The 19,810-nt window shown below is 47.0% G+C and overlaps 1 protein-coding gene across 1 annotated transcript in view; it reads left to right on the top strand.

The window, feature by feature from the left end:
- Positions 1-4,622, top strand: part of WNT5A (wingless-type MMTV integration site family, member 5A) — an 11,516-nt gene extending 6,894 nt beyond the window's left edge. Inside the window, exons 4-5 of the mRNA XM_014541313.1 lie at positions 8-169; positions 4,022-4,622. Of these exons, the coding sequence (XP_014396799.1) occupies positions 8-169; positions 4,022-4,480 (621 nt within the window). The 3' untranslated portion in view covers positions 4,481-4,622. The remainder of the gene's footprint in view (positions 1-7; positions 170-4,021) is intronic.
- The last annotated feature ends 15,188 nt before the right edge of the window (positions 4,623-19,810 follow it).

Below are 19,810 nucleotides of genomic sequence, written 5' to 3'. Positions count from 1 at the left end.
CCTGCCCAGGGACTGGCTGTGGGGCGGCTGCGGCGACAACATCGACTACGGCTACCGCTTCGCCAAGGAGTTCGTGGACGCGCGCGAGCGGGAGCGCATCCACGCCAAAGGCTCCTACGAGAGCGCGCGCATCCTCATGAACCTGCACAACAACGAGGCCGGCCGCAGGGTGAGTGCCCCGTGGCGTGCATGCTGCTTCCCTTTGTCTCCCCCACAACCAAGCCGGGCCTCTTCCGGCCTCTCTACCCCTCTCTCTGCCTCTCTCTATGGGTTCCTGTCTCTTTGTCTCTCTGCATCTCTGTCTCCCTCTTTCTGTCTCCAACCCCCTTTCTATCTTTTCTGCTCTCCTTCCCTCTCTCTCTGTTTGTCTTTTTTTCTCTCTTCCCTTCCTCCTGCTCTCTCCCACTCCCCCACCCTCACCCCAAGACCTCAGGCCTCTCTGGAGAGGGGCATACACCCCAGAAAGGCCTCCTGGGGGTCAGTGTACCCTCTAGCCAAGGTGCTTCGGCAGGAGCCTGACAAAGAGCTTTCTCTGCCCCTTTAATTAGTCCCCAGCGCGATTGGCCAGCCCAGCTTGGAAGTAAAAAAGTTAGCCACGTTTGCCCTCCTCCCTGGAACAGGTCTGTGGCTGGGCTGAACTTTGGGAGAGTGAGTTCTTTATCCAGGAAGTGCCCAGCTGAGAAACCCTCACCCCAGTCTCCAGGATTTACCTTTCTTTCTCTTCCCTGTGCCATTAGAGAGCAAGCTTGATGGACTGAAGGCTTTTCTTAAAAAAAAGAAAAAGAAAAAGAAAAAAAAGAAAGAAAGAAAACAGAAAAGAGAGAGAGCTTTTATAGGAAAACTACAGCATTTTTCTAGTCTGACCATCAGGCCAATTGTGGGTGCCTCTGGAGGGATGAGAGAGCCACTCAGAAGTGCCCAGAGGGGACTGAATCTGCAGGCCCTCCTGAGTGTCCCCATTCTGCTCCCTCCTTCCACAATAGTTAAAAGGACCCCTTTTCCCTGCGGGGAAGCACATGGCACTTTATGGCTGCTCTAAAATGAAGGGGTGAAAACTTCTCTTTGGCAGCATTGAAAACCAGGGTCATTATTTTTTTCACAGAGCCCCTGGGAAAGGTAGGTGCCAGGGACTTTCTGGTCAGAGATTTCACCCTTCTGTATTTTGGGATGAGGAGAAGGGAAGATAATCACAAAGTCAAATATCCAGAACTGGAAGGAGTCTTAGAACCCTCTGGCTGCACACCCCCATTTTAAAGATTGGGAAACTGAGGCCTAGAGAAACACTTCATGGCTGTGGAAGAGAATTAATGGAGTGAGATATAAACCAGGTGCTTTGTGCTTTTTTTAAAAAAAATTAAACTCATGCATCACAGCTTAGGGATGAAGGGATATAGCTTTTGGAAACAGCAAAATCTAAAATCCAGTTCTGTCTGTATCTGAGCCTCGGTTTCCACATTTCCACATCTGTTAAATGGCCATGGCATTAACTTGAAGTTATCTTGAGCACTAACAGGGATCATATAGTAGGTTGAACCATGTGAAATACCAGTATGTGACTATTTCTTACCTACAAAATAACAACTTCCTATGGTTCCATCGAAGGTCTTCCTTTAGTGTTGGCCAATAGTAAAGTGCTTGATAAATGATAATTACTAAACATTATGAAATAGAAGATATAGACCATTGCAGCTATCCTACCTTCTCGGATTTGATGCCAAACATTTGGTGGTGTTGGGGAAGGACTGAACTCTGCAGATTTTTGCCTGTGCTGCCCTGAGGGGTCAGATAATTGCTCCAGAGGGAGTGTGGCCTCTCCTGCCTCAGGTCATCTACCATAGGGTGTCTGAACTCTCTCTCCTCAGGATGGCCCACCCAAGGCTGTGCAATGGGCATGTCAACCCTGCGGTCTCTGGGAGCCCAGAGACCTTGCTCTTGTGCGCATCAGAGACGCACACCTTTACTCTCTGCTGCAGTGGCCCAGTGCCTCAGATAGGACATGCCCTGGGGACAGAGATGTGGCTGCTGCTCTGGGCCCACTCTGCCCATATTCGGTGCTTTCATCCGTCTTGGAAGATTTCCTACACTTCTCTCATGTAGAAAAGTCAGCAGGGGCTAAGCAACCAAGGAGAACAGGTCAAGGGATTTCCAAGTGAAGGGAGGGAATTTTGCAGAATTGGAAAAGTACCTTTAATATTATAATTTCATTTAACATCTGCTTTTTTTTAATATTGAAGGATTCTCCCCATAAGTTTTCTAATTCGAGCAGTGAGCTGAGCGTGTATCCTGGCGGATGAGGTTACATAGAAGACAGTTTTTCTCCAGGCTGGTGGGGGTGGGGCAGGGAAGTTGGATACTGTGCCAGGAAATCCCATTAGCATCTCCTCGGGACATAGCTTTTTATTTTCCTCATGGGGGAGTGAAGGTTAAATATGTTTGCAAAACCCTTCCTCAGACTAGCTGTGCCTGAAACTCTTTATGCCAAGGGAACAGACTTTGGCCCCCTTTTTAAGAAAGCCCCTTCAGAACCCCTGGAGGAAGGTCGTGGCTATGCTGGGTGGAAGCAGCCTTCTAACTCACTCCAGCCTCCAGGTTCTTGCCAACAGCACTCGGACTCTGGAGGGTAACCGGCCCAGGCACTGTGGGCCATCAGGGCTGTAAATAGGCAGCCGCCACCTCCCGGACTCTGGGCACAGTGCTCTGAGGCCAGACCCGAGGCTCAGGTGATTGGGAAGGGCCCAGATGCCATGCCCTTGTCACACTGGAGAAAGACCAGAGTTACTGATTCCATCCTGCACGCTAAGTACTTTCAGAGCATCCTCTAATTTATCCCGACGACAGTGCTGAGGCTGGTGCCGCCACAGTCCCCTACACAGATGGGAAGTGGAGGCTCCGAGAGCGGACGCCCATAGCTTGAATTCAGAGGTAGAGTCAGGAGAGAATCCAGGTCTGCCTGGGTCCAGGTCGGTGCTCTCAGCCTAGGCAGTGGAGAGAGGGGTAGGGATGGTTCAGGAAGCAGGCGGGAGAAGATCTGAGATCCCGGCCCAATTCTCCCACACTCTAGCTGTGTGACCTGTGCAGGCCACTTTCCTTCTCTGTGCCACTGTGTCACCATCTAAACCAGCCTATGTGATAACCTTGCTGGGAGGATTAAATGAAAGAAAAGAATGTAAAGGCTCTTGATACAGTGCGTGGTACACAGCAATAATAGTAATAGTGAGTAGAGATCTGAGCCCTGATCCTACCTGGGCTGGACCCCTCCCAGTCTTATCAGTTGGGTACCCATAGGCAAGTTACTGAGCATGAGCTTGGAGCCCAACTGCCAGGGTTCAAATCCTGGTACCCCTACTTCCCATTAGTTGGGTAGGTAACTCACCTCTCTGGGCCTCATTTTCCTTCTCTGTGAAATGGGAGTGAAAATAGCACTTCCCTCATAGGCTGGTTGTGGGGATTAATCTAGGTGTGCAGGTAAAGAACTGCTCACCATCTCTGGGGAGAGCGTTCAGGCTGCATTGGTTGCTGCTAATGTTGTTTCCCTACAAAACAGAGGCAACTGGAACAAATTTTTCCTGTTCCTATTAAAGAGCTGTGGTTGTTTATTATGATGATGTGTAATAATGAGGGGCTAAGAACATATTTATTTTGGTGACTGTTTAAAGCAGGGTGGGGAACGTCCGGCCCAGGTGCCATATAAGGCCCACGAAATCATTTGGTCTGGCCCTGCGAGGGTTGAGTTAATTAAATGCCTGACCAAATATAGCAGGCTAATCTTTAAGTTGATAATTTTGTATGGCCTGCGAGTGATGTTATAAATAGCCAAATAGCCCATAGCAGAAAAAAGGTCCCCCACCCCAGTTTTAAAGAAAGCAATAAAGACTTCAGGTAGTGGAGAATGAGGAGGAAGTAGCCCAGCCCCTAGTGTAGTGGGGAACGTGGCTCCATGGGGAGCTTTGTTAACATAGCCCTGCCTGTGCTGGGGGCCGCCTCCATGCGTTTGTAAACTGACTGTCCCATGTCCCCACAGACAGTGTACAACCTGGCCGATGTGGCCTGCAAGTGCCACGGGGTGTCCGGCTCCTGTAGCCTCAAGACGTGCTGGCTGCAGCTGGCCGACTTCCGCAAGGTGGGCGACGCCCTGAAGGAGAAGTATGACAGCGCGGCGGCCATGCGGCTCAACGGCCGGGGCAAGCTGGTGCAGGTGAACAGCCGCTTCAACTCGCCCACCACGCAGGACCTGGTCTACATCGACCCCAGCCCCGACTACTGCGTGCGCAATGAGAGCACGGGCTCGCTGGGCACGCAGGGCCGCCTGTGCAACAAGACGTCCGAGGGCATGGACGGCTGCGAGCTCATGTGCTGCGGCCGCGGCTATGACCAGTTCAAGACCGTGCAGACCGAGCGCTGCCACTGCAAGTTCCACTGGTGCTGCTACGTCAAGTGCAAGAAGTGCACGGAGATCGTGGACCAGTTCGTGTGCAAATAGTGGGCGCCCGCCGCTCGCCTGTCACCCAGCCCCATTCCCAGGACCCACTTATTTATAGAAAGTACAGTGATTCTTGTTTTTGTTTTTTTTAAAATATTGTTTTATTTTCCCCCGAGAATTGCAACCGGAACCATTTTTTTTTCTGTTCCCATCTAAGAACTCTGTGGTTTATTATTAATATTATAATTATTATTTGGCAATAATGGAGGGTGGGAACCAAGAAAATATTTATTTTGTGGATCTTTGAAAAGGTAAGACTTCTTTTGACGGTGTAGGATGAGGGGGGAAATAACACACACCCTGACTTAGTTGTGTGCACATCTAGAGGGTAAAGGAAATACGTTTTCTTTTTGTCAACTGTGGGGTTGTATAGGACAGGTAGCATCCAGCTGGAAGGGGTTGGTCCAAGTCTACACTCCATTTAGCCTCGATGACCAAAATGAATTGTAAATGCTCTGGTGAAAGGTCTTGAGAAAGAAATGAAACAAAAAAAAATGAGGCCCCCCTCCCCTTTCTCCAGGGGCTACCAGCCTGAAACATTTTCAAAATGGTAATTTAAAATGTAAGAGCGAGAATCTCATTTCCCGCAAAGAAAAAAAAGTGTATCATGTATCTCATGCTTCTCAAACATTCCATGCACAGATGGTCCCATTCTAACAGCTACTGAAACTTGGGGAGCAGGGAGGAAAGCCTCAGAAAGGAAAAAAAAACTTGAAAACTCCTATATTAAGACTGATTTGAAGCTGTTACAGGAATTAGGTTATCAGATTGGGAAAGCATCCCTGAATGACTCTGGGTTGTAGACTTTTTGTTTGGAGAGGGGTGGGGGCGGTTGGCTTGAATCTAAAGGAAAATATACTGTAATTTTCTTAGGGATACTTGGTTAATAAATGATAATAATCAAAATAATAAATGGATTCCATTCACAGACCTTCCGCCCAAACACCAAGGTAATTGAATGCAGTTCAGTGCTGCACCAGAGCAGAAAACCTGATGGCAGGGAAGGAGTGGAACCCGCCCTCCCCCTTGACCCCAGCCCTGGCTGAGTCCTCCTTGCCCGCTGCGGAGGTGAGGCCGCTCCGTTTCCCAAGGCAGCTCCACCGGGTCCCCTTGGATTGCAGGACAGGAAATGAACCATTAGGAGCTCCACTTGGAAAACAGTTGCTACTTAGGGATTTTTCCCCCCCTAAAACTTGGATTCTGAGGAGCCATAGTTTATGTTTTAATGACATTACTTGGCTGATGGAGTCCACAGAGGTGTTGCAGCATGTCACTGTTACGATCCTGTGTTTAGACGCTGCACTTGAGCTTTTCCTATGACACTGCAGGTGAACCCTACAACTGTTCCTACTGGACCGGAGCAGTTGCATGTATGGGGGTCGGGGGGCGGGGGGATGTGGTTTAATGGTGCCTGATATCTCAAAGTCTTTTGTACATAACACACACACATATATATATATACATATATATGTATATATAAAAATATAAATATTATTATATCTCAGTGCAGCCAGTGATTTAGAATTACACTTTCCTCTGGGGTTATTTCTTGGTCTAGAACGTTGTTGTCCTTCATTGTGATTCATTGGGATTTTAAGAAGGGGTTTTCGAGTTGAGCATGGGCTGTGGCCCTGATGTGATGCTACCTTGAGCATCAAGAAACAGCCTGGTGTCTGAGGAATCTGGAAGGCCTTCCTCCCTGATATGCATGTTGGTTTGAAAATATTCTTTTGGTATATAAAAACAGATTTAAGAAAAAGTTAAGTTTTAAGAACATCTTCGTTTGTCTCTAAAATTAATGTCATTTTGGACAGTGACATTGTGGTTAACCTCCATTTCTGTACACTTTCCTAAGAGGGCATTACTAGTTCATCATAGTCTTGGAAATGAAGAGAGATTTAAAACTAGGAAGCATAGTCATCATTTCTCTCTCCTTAGTTCATTTTGCAGAGTGGAAACCGGTGCCTGGTAGATTTAGTAGTCCCTGTTTGAGTCCCTAAGGAAAATCCAGCTCATGACATATGCAACTAATTTTTAAAACAGGAAACCTCTTTCCACAAAGTGCCATCCACCGTGTTCTTATCTCAGACTTGCATGATTTGAGAAGTTTGGAAAGATACACATCTCCTACAGCCGTCATGGGCTTGGTGGCCTTCGCATCACCTCAGCCATGCGTGGCTCTTAATTTATTGCACAAGGATATTCACTTCCCCTCAGTTGCAGTGAATTGCAAGCAAAAGATCTTGAAATTAAAAAGCACTAATTAGTTTAAAATGTCACTTTTTTGGTTTTTATTATACAAAAACCATGAAGTTTTTATTTGCTAAACCAGATTTTGTTCCTTCTTAGTGATTCATGTTTATGAAGAGAGTTGAGTTTAACAATCCTAGTTTTTAAAAGAAACTATTTAATGTAAAATATTCTACTTGTCATTCAGATATTATGTATATCTTCTATGGCCTTTATTCTGTACTTTTAATGTACATATTTCTGTCTTGCGTGATTTGTATATTTCACTGGTTTAAAAAACAAACATCAAAAGGCTTATGCCAAATGGAAGATAGAATATAAAATAAAATGTTACTTGTATATTGGTAAGTGGCTTCAATTGTCGTTCAGATAATTCATGTGGAGATTTTTTGAGAAACCATGAGGGAGAGTTTAGGGTGACTACATGTTAGCATAACAGAAGAGCGGAGAATTTTTTTTTTCTTTTCCCCAAAACCAAACTATTTGGAAGCTTCAAAAGATTTCTATATGTAACAGAACAAAAGGGGAATTCTCTTTTCCTATATATGTTCCTCAAAAAATCAAGCAGATGGCGCAAAGCTGGGTATAGGATTGCTCGCATTCTTTTAGCATTATGCATGTAACTTAATTGTGTTAGAGCGCGTCGCTGTTGTAGCATCTCAGAGAACTGAAAGGCACATGCTTTTACCCAGGACCAGGGTTTTAGGCCCCAGAAGTGTATCTGTGTTTACCACTGCAAGGATTGCACCTCGCTATTTGAAGTTACTGTGGACTGGAGTGTCTCTGTTCCCCATTGAGAGTCATTTCGTGAAAAGCAAGCCTCAGTCTGCAGAGAATGAAAACTCATGGGAAACTAAAGGCTCGTTGTGTGAAGTGCAATTAATACGGGTTCTCGTGCTTTCCGAAAGGGCACGCCGAAGTCTGGCCAGCGCTGCCCAGATTGATATGTTAGCCCTTTGCTTTTTTTTTTTTTCCTTGCTTTTTTTCTGGATAACCTTGTAACATATTGAAACCTTTTAAGGATGCCAAGAATGCATTATTCCACAAAAAAACAGTAGACCAACATATAGAGTGTTTAAAATAGCATTTCTGGGCAAATTCAAACGCTTGTGGTTCTAGGACTCACATCTGTTTCAGTTTTTCCTCAGTTGTATATTGACCAGTGTTCTTTATTGCAAAAACATATACTTGATTTAGGAGTGTCAGCATATTTTTTTTTCCTTCGCATTCTGGAATGCATTCAAGATCTTCCCAATACAGGAAAATTAACAAAAAAATTTGTGTATAGACAGCAGCAAGCAGAGCCATGTTCAAAACAGTAATGATGGAGTCACGTAAGAGGAAGACTGCTTTAAGTTTTGGTTCAGTTTATCTGTTCTGTTCGCTGCTGACCTCCTTGACGGAATATATTTTAGTAGCCTACCCAAACCCCTGGCTCAGACGATTTTGCCAATACCAAGTTTCAATTTGTTTTTGCAAACCATTTTGCAAGCCACTGGAATGATCCAATATGACACTCTCACAGGATAACTGTTCCAAATGAGAGACTGGTATTGGCCGACTCCAAGAGATCGTTAGCAAAAACAGCCCCCAAAGGCTGAGTGGTTCCAATAGAAGTAGAGAGCGACATAGAGAAGGTCCCTGGAACTTAGAGCACGTCTGTAATGCCAATACGCACCAAGGCATAGGTCTAAAATACTGCTTGATCACTGTAAATGGTACTTTTAAAATATTTATTTTTTTAGAGAGTATTTTTTAGTCTCCCCTCTCTCTATGGGATGGTGAAAAACAGATGCCGTCTTTTGGAAGTAAGATGATGAAATGAGTTTTTTTAAAACAGGAAACAGCAATGCAGGAATTACAACTTAGTAAAGGGATCTTCTAATTTACCTGTTCATACAAACTTTACCCTTAAGTCTGGTAATTGGATGATATTTTATTTCAGTGAAACCTCGTCTTGTTAGCCAACTTTTTAAAAAAATGGATATGGAATGATTAAAGCTTGGGTATGATTTTTTAAGACAAAAATGTATCAATTTGAATCAAGAAGATTTAACTCAAATGCTGTCTCAGTATTTCAAAGGCAAAAAAGGAGCGAGGAAAATTGCATCTGAGACCAGTTTTATATGCAGTGTACAATTTGCTGGGCTAGAAATGAGATAAAGATTATTTATTTTTGTTCATATCTTGTACTTTTCTATTAAAATCATTTTATGAAATCGGCGCAGTCATGTGTGTGTTTAGCAGAGACGGTGTTCATGGCCGTCGGAGTTGGATGCATGTGGGCACGGAGCACAATTATGGTTTAGGGCATCCAGAAGAGAACAGTCACCTCCCAGGCATGTAGTTGATAATTATGGTCGAATCTCCAGGATTTATTTTGTATTTTAATGCTCATTTTCCTGTTGGCTATTGCTAATCTTTCCATTTCTTATGCGTTCTGCTGCTGCTAACATAGAAGAGTTGTGTTAGGAGATTATTCAGTGTAGACATTTAGCACAGTGACATGGGATTATGATGATATTCGAGGGCAAGAGAAGAAAATGATGTGAGGAGAGAAAATAAGGTTCTAGATAAACGGACAGAATCACCTGGAATATTCTGCTGCTGGTTTCTTACTTGTTGCAGTGGTTGCCAGCCAGGTGTTTAGATGAGAGGAGCCGCTCAGCCTCAGAACCATTGGCACTCTGGGCTGGGTAATTCTTTGTTGTGGGGGTTTGTCCTGTGTGACTTTTAGCAGCATCTCTAGTCACTACCCACTAGATGCCAGTAGTACCCCCCATTCGTGACAGCCAGAAATGTCTCCAGACATTGCAGAATGTGCCCCAGGGAGCAGAATCACCCCCAGCTGGGAGCCTCAGTTTTAGATGGAGGGACTGAGGTCTGTGCACTCGGGGAATGCAGGCTAACACCAGTGCTGGACTGTTACTTGCCTAGGTTGGCTGATAAGCCAGGGGAGTCCCTTGCCAGTTTCCCTGTGTAGAATACGGAGATGTAGCATCTTCCACAGGGCAGATTGGCTTAGCAATCAATAACATAGGCTCTGGAGCCAGACTGCCGGGGTCAAATCCTGCTACTGCCATTTGCTGTGTCACCTTGGGAAAACTGTGTAGCCTCTCTGAGCGTTTGTCTTTAAAACGGGAGAGACTATCGCACCTACCTCCTGGGTTGTTGTAAAGATAAAATGAGTTAACGTGTTTTGAAGGCTCAGAGGAGGTTCTGGTGCACGGTAAGAGCTCACTAAATGTTAGCTAGGAAGGCTAGAATCAGTCTGAAGACCAAACCCAGGAAATGTGGGCCAGTGTTGTTTAACATACCCAGCCGTGGTTAGCTCAATGCTAGGAAGGCCCCCCGAGTGTTCCGGGAGGTTGCAAACTTGTGGCCTGTCTACATCACATTTCCAGATGTATTTTGTTTGACTGGCAAAGTATTAAAAATACTCAAATTAGCTGCCAGCATTGAAAAGATCAGTATTTTCACTTTCAAATGTGGATTCCTGGTTTGAAAACTGGGAAGAGCTGGCCACCTGAATGCATCGCATCCTGGGTCCCCTGTAGCAACAATCAGCTGGTCGAGGCAGCATTGACCCTTTGAGACAGGGCTGAGTATGTCCGATCAGTGAGCCATTCATGACACTGAGCTGACCCCTGCAGGCTCATGCACTTGTGATGGCTGTTAAAGATGTTTTTCAACCTCACCATTGCTGACATTTGGGGTTCGATAAGTCGTTGTTTTGAAGGGCTGTCAAGTGCATTATGGAATGTTTAGCAATAGCCCAGGCTTCTATCCACTTGATGCCAATAGCATCCTCCTCCCATCTGTGACAACAACATTGCTGAATGTCCCCTGGGGGGCAGAATCACCCTGGTTCAAGCCCTTGTTCTAAACTGAAGGGTCTGTATTCATAAGCTAGCCTATGAGGTTAAAACAAAGAAATAAAATAAACAAAAATTAGTCTCTTGCTGTAAAGAAACGTCTGGCACATCATAGGAACTTGATAAATATTTAATGAGTGAATAAAAACATCCATTTCCCTCAGCCCCACCACCATTCTCGAATCTGACATAACCTGAAAGGGGCTCTGAAGCCTAACAATAATAGCAACTTAAGAGGGGAAATTAGTGTTAAAAATAAATATAATAAATTCTTGGCCAAATGTTCCCAGTGAGCCTGTTCCCACATAGCCAAGTGAAGATGCGCTCCGTTCTGTCATTTTCGTTATTGAGCTGCAATTTGTAACGAGCATCCCATCACCCACAGACCCAGGAGATGCTCAACAGAAAGAGTTTCACTGCCAAACAAGTTTGGGAAACGATGAAGGGTGGATCACGGCTCTGCTGAGAGATGTATGCTGTGCATTAGCATATTGGCAGTGCTAAAATCAAAGATCAGCAGGAAAGAAGGCTGCTGCTTAACTCACGGTTCTTTGGGATGTTTTGACTCCTGTTCATTTAACACCTGTTATTATCCTCCGGGCAAATCCGGGAGCCCTGGCATGGAGCTCCCCTCTCTCTGGCAGGTGTGTGGGGATGTGTTCTATTGAGGTCAAGAGCTGTCTGGCTTGCCTTCTTATGGCTGCAGAGGGGATGGGGTGCTCCTTGGTGACTTGTCCAGTCTCGAAAGCTGGCATTGCTCCTCTCGCTAATTAGGGGCTGGCCCTAAGTGGCAGTTAATCCACTTTGCAGCCTGGGTGATTGGGATGGGAAAGGAGGTGCTCATGGAAGCAACCATGGAGTCCTGAGATATAAAACTACTACAGAGGCCCAGCCGGTGTGAGCCTGGGTGATTGGGATGGGAAAGGAGGTGCTCATGGAGGCAACCATGGAGTCCTGAGATATAAAACTACGACAGAGGTCCAGCTGGTGTGGCTCAGTGGATTGAGCATCATCCCATACACCAAAAGGTCACTGGTTCTCTTCCTAGTCAGGCATATGCTGGGGTTGCAGGAGGCAGCCCATTGATGTTTCTCTCTCCCTCTCCCTTCCTCTCTCTCTAAAATTAATACAAATATATTTTTAAGAAGGTAAAGATACCACAGAGGTGAGGACGAGAAAGAAAGGGAGGAAAACCAGAAAAGGGTTGAAAGAGGAAAAGAGGAAGGTATGAAAAGCAGAGATGATCAACACCTTCAGACAAATCTCATTTCTACTAGTTAAAAAGAAAGTGGGATGGGAAGGTAGTATTTGATAAGCATTTATCATGCATCTGGTACTTGCTAAGGGTTTTATCTTTTACCCACTTAAGTAAGCTTCCCAAGAATCTCCTGAGGTAATAATCTTCATATTATAGAGGAAGAAATGGAAGTTTGGAGAGCATAAGCCTGACCCAAGAGCCCATTTGTTCACCCCAAATTCAGGATCTCCCTTTATTATTGTGCGTTCATACTCAAAGATGGCTGCCTAACCAAAGACTGCATTTCCCAGGCTCCCTTGCATCCAGGTATGGCCCTATGAGTAGTTTCTATCAATGGAAGGTGACCGGAAGTCATGTCGGCTTTGGAGCTCTGGTGAGTTCTCAGTTGCATCTTTCCCATCCACCAGTTGGGAGCAGAGGACTCTGAAGTGTATGGGGTTGATGCAACCATAATATGGGAGAAATGTGAGTCCTTCACCCACCACGTGGAGGAAAGCCGTGAGTTAACCAGAAACTCCTTCCTTTGACTAACTTATGAACTTCTATTGGGTCAAGACACTGGCATTTTGGAGTTTGATGCAGCACTTAGTTATTTTACCCAGCACACTGCTTCTCCTGGCACTTCAGTCCACTTGCCATGCTCCCATAGTGAGGCCCAGGGCCATCACTGTGATTCCACACACAAATGTGTGTGTTGGGGGGGGGGGTCCCCTCCACAGAGGATAAGCAGATTGGAAGGTCCCTTGTAAGTCTCTTCCTTCTCTGAGCCTCTGATTTGCTTTCTGTTGTTGTTGCTTTTTCTTCCAGGCCATTCATCCAACTCATTTACTGATTTCCCATTTAAAGAGTAGGGAGGGTATTTAATGAACACCTGCTGTGTTCTGAGCACTGATTTAAGTGTTGGAGTTACAGAGGTGAGCAAAGCAAACTGGGTCCTTGCCCTTCTGGAGTAACCAGCAGTCACAATGGCAGAGCATCAGGGAAGGATGGGGTGCCATGGTAGCCCTGGAGAGGAGAGCCAAACCCACACTTGGGGAATCAAGGATGCTCCCCAGAGAAAGCGATGTTTTAGCTGAGCTTTTAAAGACAAGTAGAGGTTATCTAGGTTAAGTATGTGTGTGTTTGTGGTGGGGGGGGTGCGGGGGGTGAAAGAGGGCACAGCTTGTGCAAAGGCCAAGAGGTAGGAGAAGATGTAGTCCATCCCCAGGAACAATGAGTCCAGAGGTCTGTTGGAATGTGAAGGTGAAGTGGAAAGTGGGGGATGAGGTGGGGTGCATTGCAGTCCAGACTGCAGTCAAGAAGGTCCTTAAAGACAAGTAGAGGTTATCTAGGTTAAGTATGTGTGTGTTTGTGGTGGGGGGGGTGCGGGGGGTGAAAGAGGGCACAGCTTGTGCAAAGGCCAAGAGGTAGGAGAAGATGTAGTCCATCCCCAGGAACAATGAGTCCAGAGGTCTGCTGGAATGTGAAGGTGAAGTGAAAAGTGGGGGATGAGGTGTGGTTTATTGCAGTCCAGGCTGCAGTCAAGAAGGTCCCAGTCACCCCCCTTAGAGGAATGGGGAGCCATGGGAAGTTATTCAGCAGGGGTGGGGCATGTTCAGGACCCACCTAAATGACCTTGTAGACACAATTGTATCTTCAATCTCTTAGTTCCTAAACCCTGAAGGCATCCATGATCTTGGGGACATTTGGGTGTTGCTTTGCCTTGGCTCAAACCTCTCAATCCTGGGCTTCCTGCCTAATTCAAGACAGCTTAAGGTCCCAGTTACTGAGACAATTCTAGCCAGATGCCCACCTCTGCTCTACCAGTGTGATTTCTTCTAAATTCTACCTCATACTCTTGTCCCAGGGCTTCCCTCCCTGTACACACTGCCTCACCCAGTGAAGGGCTCGCCTCCTGTCACTTGCCCCTGAGGCCCTAACCAGAGCTGCCAATGGTGAACCTTGAGGCCAGACCCACTTCTCCATGACTCACAGGCTTCATCTCAATTTATTTTTCATAACAAAGTTATCAACAAGAATGTGAGCATTATTTCCAGATGAGGAAACCAAGGCTGGGAGAAATTAGGTCACTTTATCAGTTGTCTATTGTTGAGTAACAAAAGCTAAGTGGCTTAAAACGATAACTTTTGTAATTGCTTATAATCCTGTGGGTTAACAGTTTGGGCTGAGTTAGGTGGGGGGTGGGGAGTGTGTTCTTCTGATGCTATTACTTGGGACCTGGCAGATAGGTTAGGGGCTGGATGATCCTAAGTGGCTTCACTCACAAGCCAACGGTTGATTCTGGCTATTGGCTGGGCCTTTCTCTTGATGAGTTCTCACCTGTCAGGACACCACACTCCATGAAGGTGCGATTGGAAGCTTCAAGGCCTCTTGAGGCCTGAAGTCAGAATTTCTACCATATCACTTCCACCTCATTCTACTGGTCAAAGCAAGCCCAAGGATGGCCCAGATGCAAAGAGGTGGAAAGGTGGACTCCACCTCTCGATGAGCGGACTGAAGTCACATTGCAAAGGGAGTCAGTAAAGGATGAGAGAAGTAGTGCAGCATCTTTGCCAACAGCTGCTTCCATGGGAAAGATTCCACAGGACTGAGTGGCACTCCTCCTCTCCTCTCTCCCGTGACAGCACCTGCGGGAGGAAACCCTTCGCCCACTCCCCAAAACCCACCGTCAACATGGTGCAGAGGGTCGGACAAAGAATTTGAAGTCAAGAAAACCTGGCTCCAAGCTTTGTTCGTATTAGCTATGTGTCTTTTGGCCAGTTGCTTACCTACCTCCCTGCCCTCATTCAGTATTCTCCTGTGTATCATGAGGATCTGATAACGTTATAGGTTGATGGTGAGGGCTGCTAACCATGTAAGCAAGGGCCTGGCACCGAGTAGGCACTCAAGCAGCTGTAGTTGATGGTCGTGGTGACGACTGCTGGCCTGGGAGAAGCCAGTCACATTTCCATCACCAGCTTTCAATGACTCATGAGCCTCCCTGTTCAGCAAATTGCAGGACACTCCCTTGGGCGCACTGGGAGGGGGCTCCTAAAGGTTCTTGATCAGGTTCAGGCTGAGAAGCAGAGGGTGGGGAGTCAGAAGATGGGCTCAGCCTCAGTTCAGACATGCCAGTCCTCCCTTGCCCTGGGAAACTCTGAGGAATGCTTTCCCACGTCTGAGGAGAGACCCATGACACCAGCAAGGTGGGGACTCACCTCCTCTCTAGGGAGTAAGCTTCTGAGGCTGGGAAGAGCAGCCCGGGCTCCTGAATTCTAGGCACACCCATCACCCCATTTTGCTCCCTGTGGGTAGCAAGCTGTGCCTTTTGGGCAAGCCACCGAGCTTCCTTTGGGACTCAGTATCCTCATCTCTAAAGTGGAAATAAGACCTGTGCAACTAGAAACAGATTTATTAACAAGGTCTCCCATTTACCGAGCACTTGCATGTGCTGGGGTATTTTTAATTACAATATTTTATTTCATCTCATGTCACCCAACATAAAGAAGGGTTACTCTTTCCGTTTTATGGAAGAAAGAGAAGCCCCAGAAGATCAATATCTTTCCCCAAACTCAGAGCTGGTAAGAAGCAAAGCCAGGTGTCTGACTAGAGAGCCCTTGTTTTCATCCACTGGGTCAGTGGTCGGCAAACTGAAGCTCGGCAAACTGAGGCTCGAGAGCCACATGTAGCTCTTTGCCCCCTTGAGTGTGGCTCTTCCACAAAATACTGACTTCTGCGCATGGGCCACGAAGTTTCATTCACACTGTACGTGCGCGCCCGCACATGGTATTTTGTGGAAGAGCCACACTGAAGGGGCCAAAGCCGCATGTGGCTCGCGAGCCGCGGTTTGCCGACCACGGCACTAGGTGATCATGTCCCCAGGTTGCGGGGAAGAGAAGCATGGAAGGCTGGAAACGGTAGAAACCTAATATTCCATTTCTGACCCACAGTCACTTGTCCTAGTTTTCAAGCTGAGACCACCTCAGAGCTCCTCCTCTAAGTGCTGAAACTTGTGCCATCGGAGAGCCCCGGGGGGTGTCAGGCCAGGCTTGCCTCTGCGCATGGACCAGGGCTGGGAGAATCCCGGATCCGAATTTTTGACCAGCCCAACAGGACTTTCTCTGTCTGGATTCGGGCTCTACTTTGGCCACCACTTTGTTGTGTGACTTCAGGGCAATCCCTTCTCTTCTCTGGGCCTCCTTCCTGGACACGTGCTGAATGGTTTGGGCAGGGTCACATTAATGAGTTTGACTTCCTGTCCAGCAATATTGTGTCCCAAGAAATTGATGCTGTATTGAGGTGGAGAATAGGACCTCGAGCCCTGATATTTGGCAATAAAAGGAGTGCCAAAAAAGCCTGGCCTATACTGCTTTGGGCCAGGAATAGGGTGATGTAGGGAAAACTCTCTGCTGTGTCCTGTACACAGCCACATACCCAACATTTCCTGTCCAGGTTCCCCATCCAGCATGGGGTGGGGGGTGGGGAACAAAAAGAGTATGAGCTTTGGAATCAGAAACACCAGCACAATCTTGGGCAAATTCCTTGACCCTTCTGAGCTTCTATTTCCTCATCTATCAAAGGGGTGAACCCTGTCCACTGTGCAGGGGCTTGGTGTGGATTACACAGGAAAGTGTGCAGTGTAAGAACATGGCAACCACTCAAGAAATGGAAGCTATTATATTATTATCCTAATCTGCAAGCCTACATGTCTGCGGGACCCCTTCTGCTCTGGAGAGAGGGGCCTGATACATTATATAGGGGCAGGTAAGTCATTAGTGAATCCACTAGGGGGTTCAGCTCATTCTCTTGAGTATGTTTCCTGGAGGAATGGACTGAAGGGGGGCAATTATGACAGCCACCCCCCCTGCCCCCCACAGTCTAAGGAGGGATTTCTGGCATCTCGGAGGTAGATTTCCTTTCCCAGGGCCCCTCCGACTCTCATGATTCAGGCTGCGCACGGGGGCTGCCAGCTCTTACTCTTTCCTCCCACATTTCCCAAATGCGCCTGAGTGCCAGGCCTTTGGTGCGGTGGAGTAATGAGTAAGATCCTCTCCTGCCTTGAGGAGCTCCATGGAGGTCGGCGACGTGGTGCAGTCAAGGGCAAACCAGGAGAAGACAACCGTGAGTGAGTTCCCGGGGAGCCTCCACGCGCTGGCAGAGAACCCGCACCCCAAGCATGTTCCCAGCGCGCACTTGAAACCACTTGCATTTGGGTCTCGAAAACCAAGAAACCAGTTCTAAGTGTTTTCACCTCTCCCGCTGCTTCCTCCTAAATTTCATTAAGGCTGACAATTTGTATATCCACTTACAGGGTAATGTGATTTAAATGGCTGACCGTAACTGTTAGCAATGGAGTTTCCTGGGGCAGCCAGCGGAGGAGGCGGCTGGGGACGCTTCCCAGGGCCGCATGGGGCCCCGCGCACACCGGTGCGGGTTTGGAGGAGCTTGTGGGACCTGGTGTCCCCCCCAGGAGCCCGGAGGGACAGCCTCTTGGCCCGCTTCCCTCTTCACCCCGCGATCACTTTTGTTCTTGGAGGCTGAGATAGCTGCAGTTGTAGGCCTGCAATAAAACACACTCGACCACAAGGCCGTGTTGAGCCAGGACGGCGGGAGGAGAAAGCCAAGGCCGTTGGCCGGCGTCTCCATGCATGGTTAGGCGGAATTGATAGTGTGTGTCCCGCTTCGTGGCTTTCCTTTTTGTTTTGGTTTTGTAACTAAAACAGAGCCGAGGTCTCAGCGATGGGATGTTCAGTTTTGTGTTTTTTTTTAAAAAAAATTTATTTTATCTCCTATCAATGTTTTACACTGTGTGTGTGTGTGTGTGTGTGTGTGTGTGTATTGGGGGGGCGGGGTATGGGGTATGTGCAGCAAGCAGTTCCATGGTGGGTTGAATATGGGTTTGAATCCTGGCCGTGTCTCCCTCGGTGACCTCAGGCATGTCATTTTTCCCATCTGTAGAACTGAGCTGGCGTTCTTGCCTTGCATAACGAATTATGAGAAGTATCTAGAACGGCACTGTCGAATCCAGGAGCCATTAGCCACAACTGACTATTGGAATTTGAGTTCATTAGGATAAAATGAACGATTCCGTTCCTCAGTTGCACTAGCCACGTTTCAGTCGCCACATCTCTGAAATGACAGGAGCTATAGCACTTTCCTACATGGAGGGCAGTTCTCCCGGAAGCTCTGGCCTAGCGCCCCACCTGTTCAGTGGCCTCCACGCCCTGGAATAGCACAGCACCTGTGGTCAGCAGGGGGTTGAAGGAAATCAGAAAAATATCTTACCTGGAGCACGTTCCCCAGAGTTTAGAATCTGAAACTCGCAGATCAGCTGTCTTTTTCTGGAGACCCCTTTTCTTGTATGTAATGTCCAAACCTGGGAAAACAATCCACAGAGAGGCAGGTACAACACAAGAACAGCCAAGATTACCAAATGCAAATGGACAGCTGCAATGCGGCAGGCGCTCCGTGTGCCCGCGGTCTGGACCGCATTAGTCAAGGTTCTTTCTAACTGCAGTCACAGAGTCTAGCTCCAGCTGCAGTAAACCAGACGCAAACTTGTTGGAAGATGTTGAGATGTCTCCTGGAATCCAAGGACGCCTCCAGCCATCGGGGTGGCTCTGGGGATCTCAGGGCAGAAATTCATGAATTCGCCCTGTGATGAGCTTTCCATGTGTGACGGAGCTGTAGAATCCACTGGGATAGTCGTAAAGCACAGCTTCCAGGGCCCTCCCTTGGATTTTCAGGTTCACTGTGCTTGGAGCGAGTCCTGGGAATCTGTATTTTTCTAGGCTCCTCAGGTGAGAAGGAAGCGGCCATCTGGAAACCTGTGTTCCCAACCTGTGCTCTCAGCTCTCCTGGCCTGTATTCCTCGTCATCTTGTTATCAGAACGAATGCCGTGATCCAGAGGGAGAGGATCGGCTCACCCACCTGCTGTCCATTGTACAATCAGCACAATTGACTCAAGCCTGACTCCTGGGGTCTGGATTCCTAGAGTCACCATATGATCCAGCAATATCACTTCTGGGTCTATAGAGCCAAAGAATTGAAATCAGAATCAGGACAAGATCTCTGTTCTCCCATGCTCCTTGCAGCATTGTTTACAAGAGTCACAATATGGGAGCAACCTAGAATGTTCCTGAACAGATGTATGAATAAACTAAATGTGGAATGTACATGCAAGGGAATATTATTCATCCTTAAATTATAAAGAAGACCTCATCAAATGTGACAACATGGAGGACACTGAGGGACGTTAGGCTGAGTGAAATTAGCCCTGAGGAATCCATAATAGTCAAACTCATAGAAGCAGAGAGTAGAATGGTGGTTGTCAGGGGACTGGAGGGACCAGAGGGAGAGGATCGGCTCACCCACCTGCTGTCCATTGTACAATAAGCACAATTGGCTCAAGCCTGACTCCTGGGGTCTGGATTCCTAGAGTCACCATATGATCCAGCAATATCACTTCTGGGTCTACAGAGCCAAAGAATTGAAATCAGGATCAGGACAAGATCTCTGTTCTCCCATGCTCCTTGCAGCATTGTTTACAAGAGTCAGGATATGGGAGCAACCTAGAATGTTCCTGAACAGATGAATGAATAAAATAAATGTGGAATGTACATGCAAGGGAATATTATTCAGCCTTAAATTATAAAGAAGACCCCATCAGATGTGACAACATGGAGGACACTGAGAGACGTTAGGCTGAGTGAAATTAGCCCTGAGGTATCCATAATAGTCAAACTCATAGAAGCAGAGAGTAGAATGGTGGTTGTCAGGGGACTGGAGGGAGGGGGAGACGGGGAATTGCTGTTCAATGGGTATAAAGCTTCAGACATGGGAGACTAAGAAATTCTAGAGATCCGAGGTACAACATTGCGCCTATAGCTAACAATATACTGGACTGTACACCTAAAATTTGATAAGTGGGTCTATTTCATGTTAAGTGTTCTTGCCACAATTTAAGA

The sequence above is a fragment of the Myotis brandtii genome, unplaced genomic scaffold (assembly GCF_000412655.1).
Source record: "Myotis brandtii unplaced genomic scaffold, ASM41265v1 scaffold268, whole genome shotgun sequence".
NCBI lineage: Eukaryota > Metazoa > Chordata > Mammalia > Chiroptera > Vespertilionidae > Myotis > Myotis brandtii.
The sequence above is the reverse complement of the archived record's forward strand: the minus strand, read 5'-3'. Positions and strand labels throughout refer to the sequence as shown.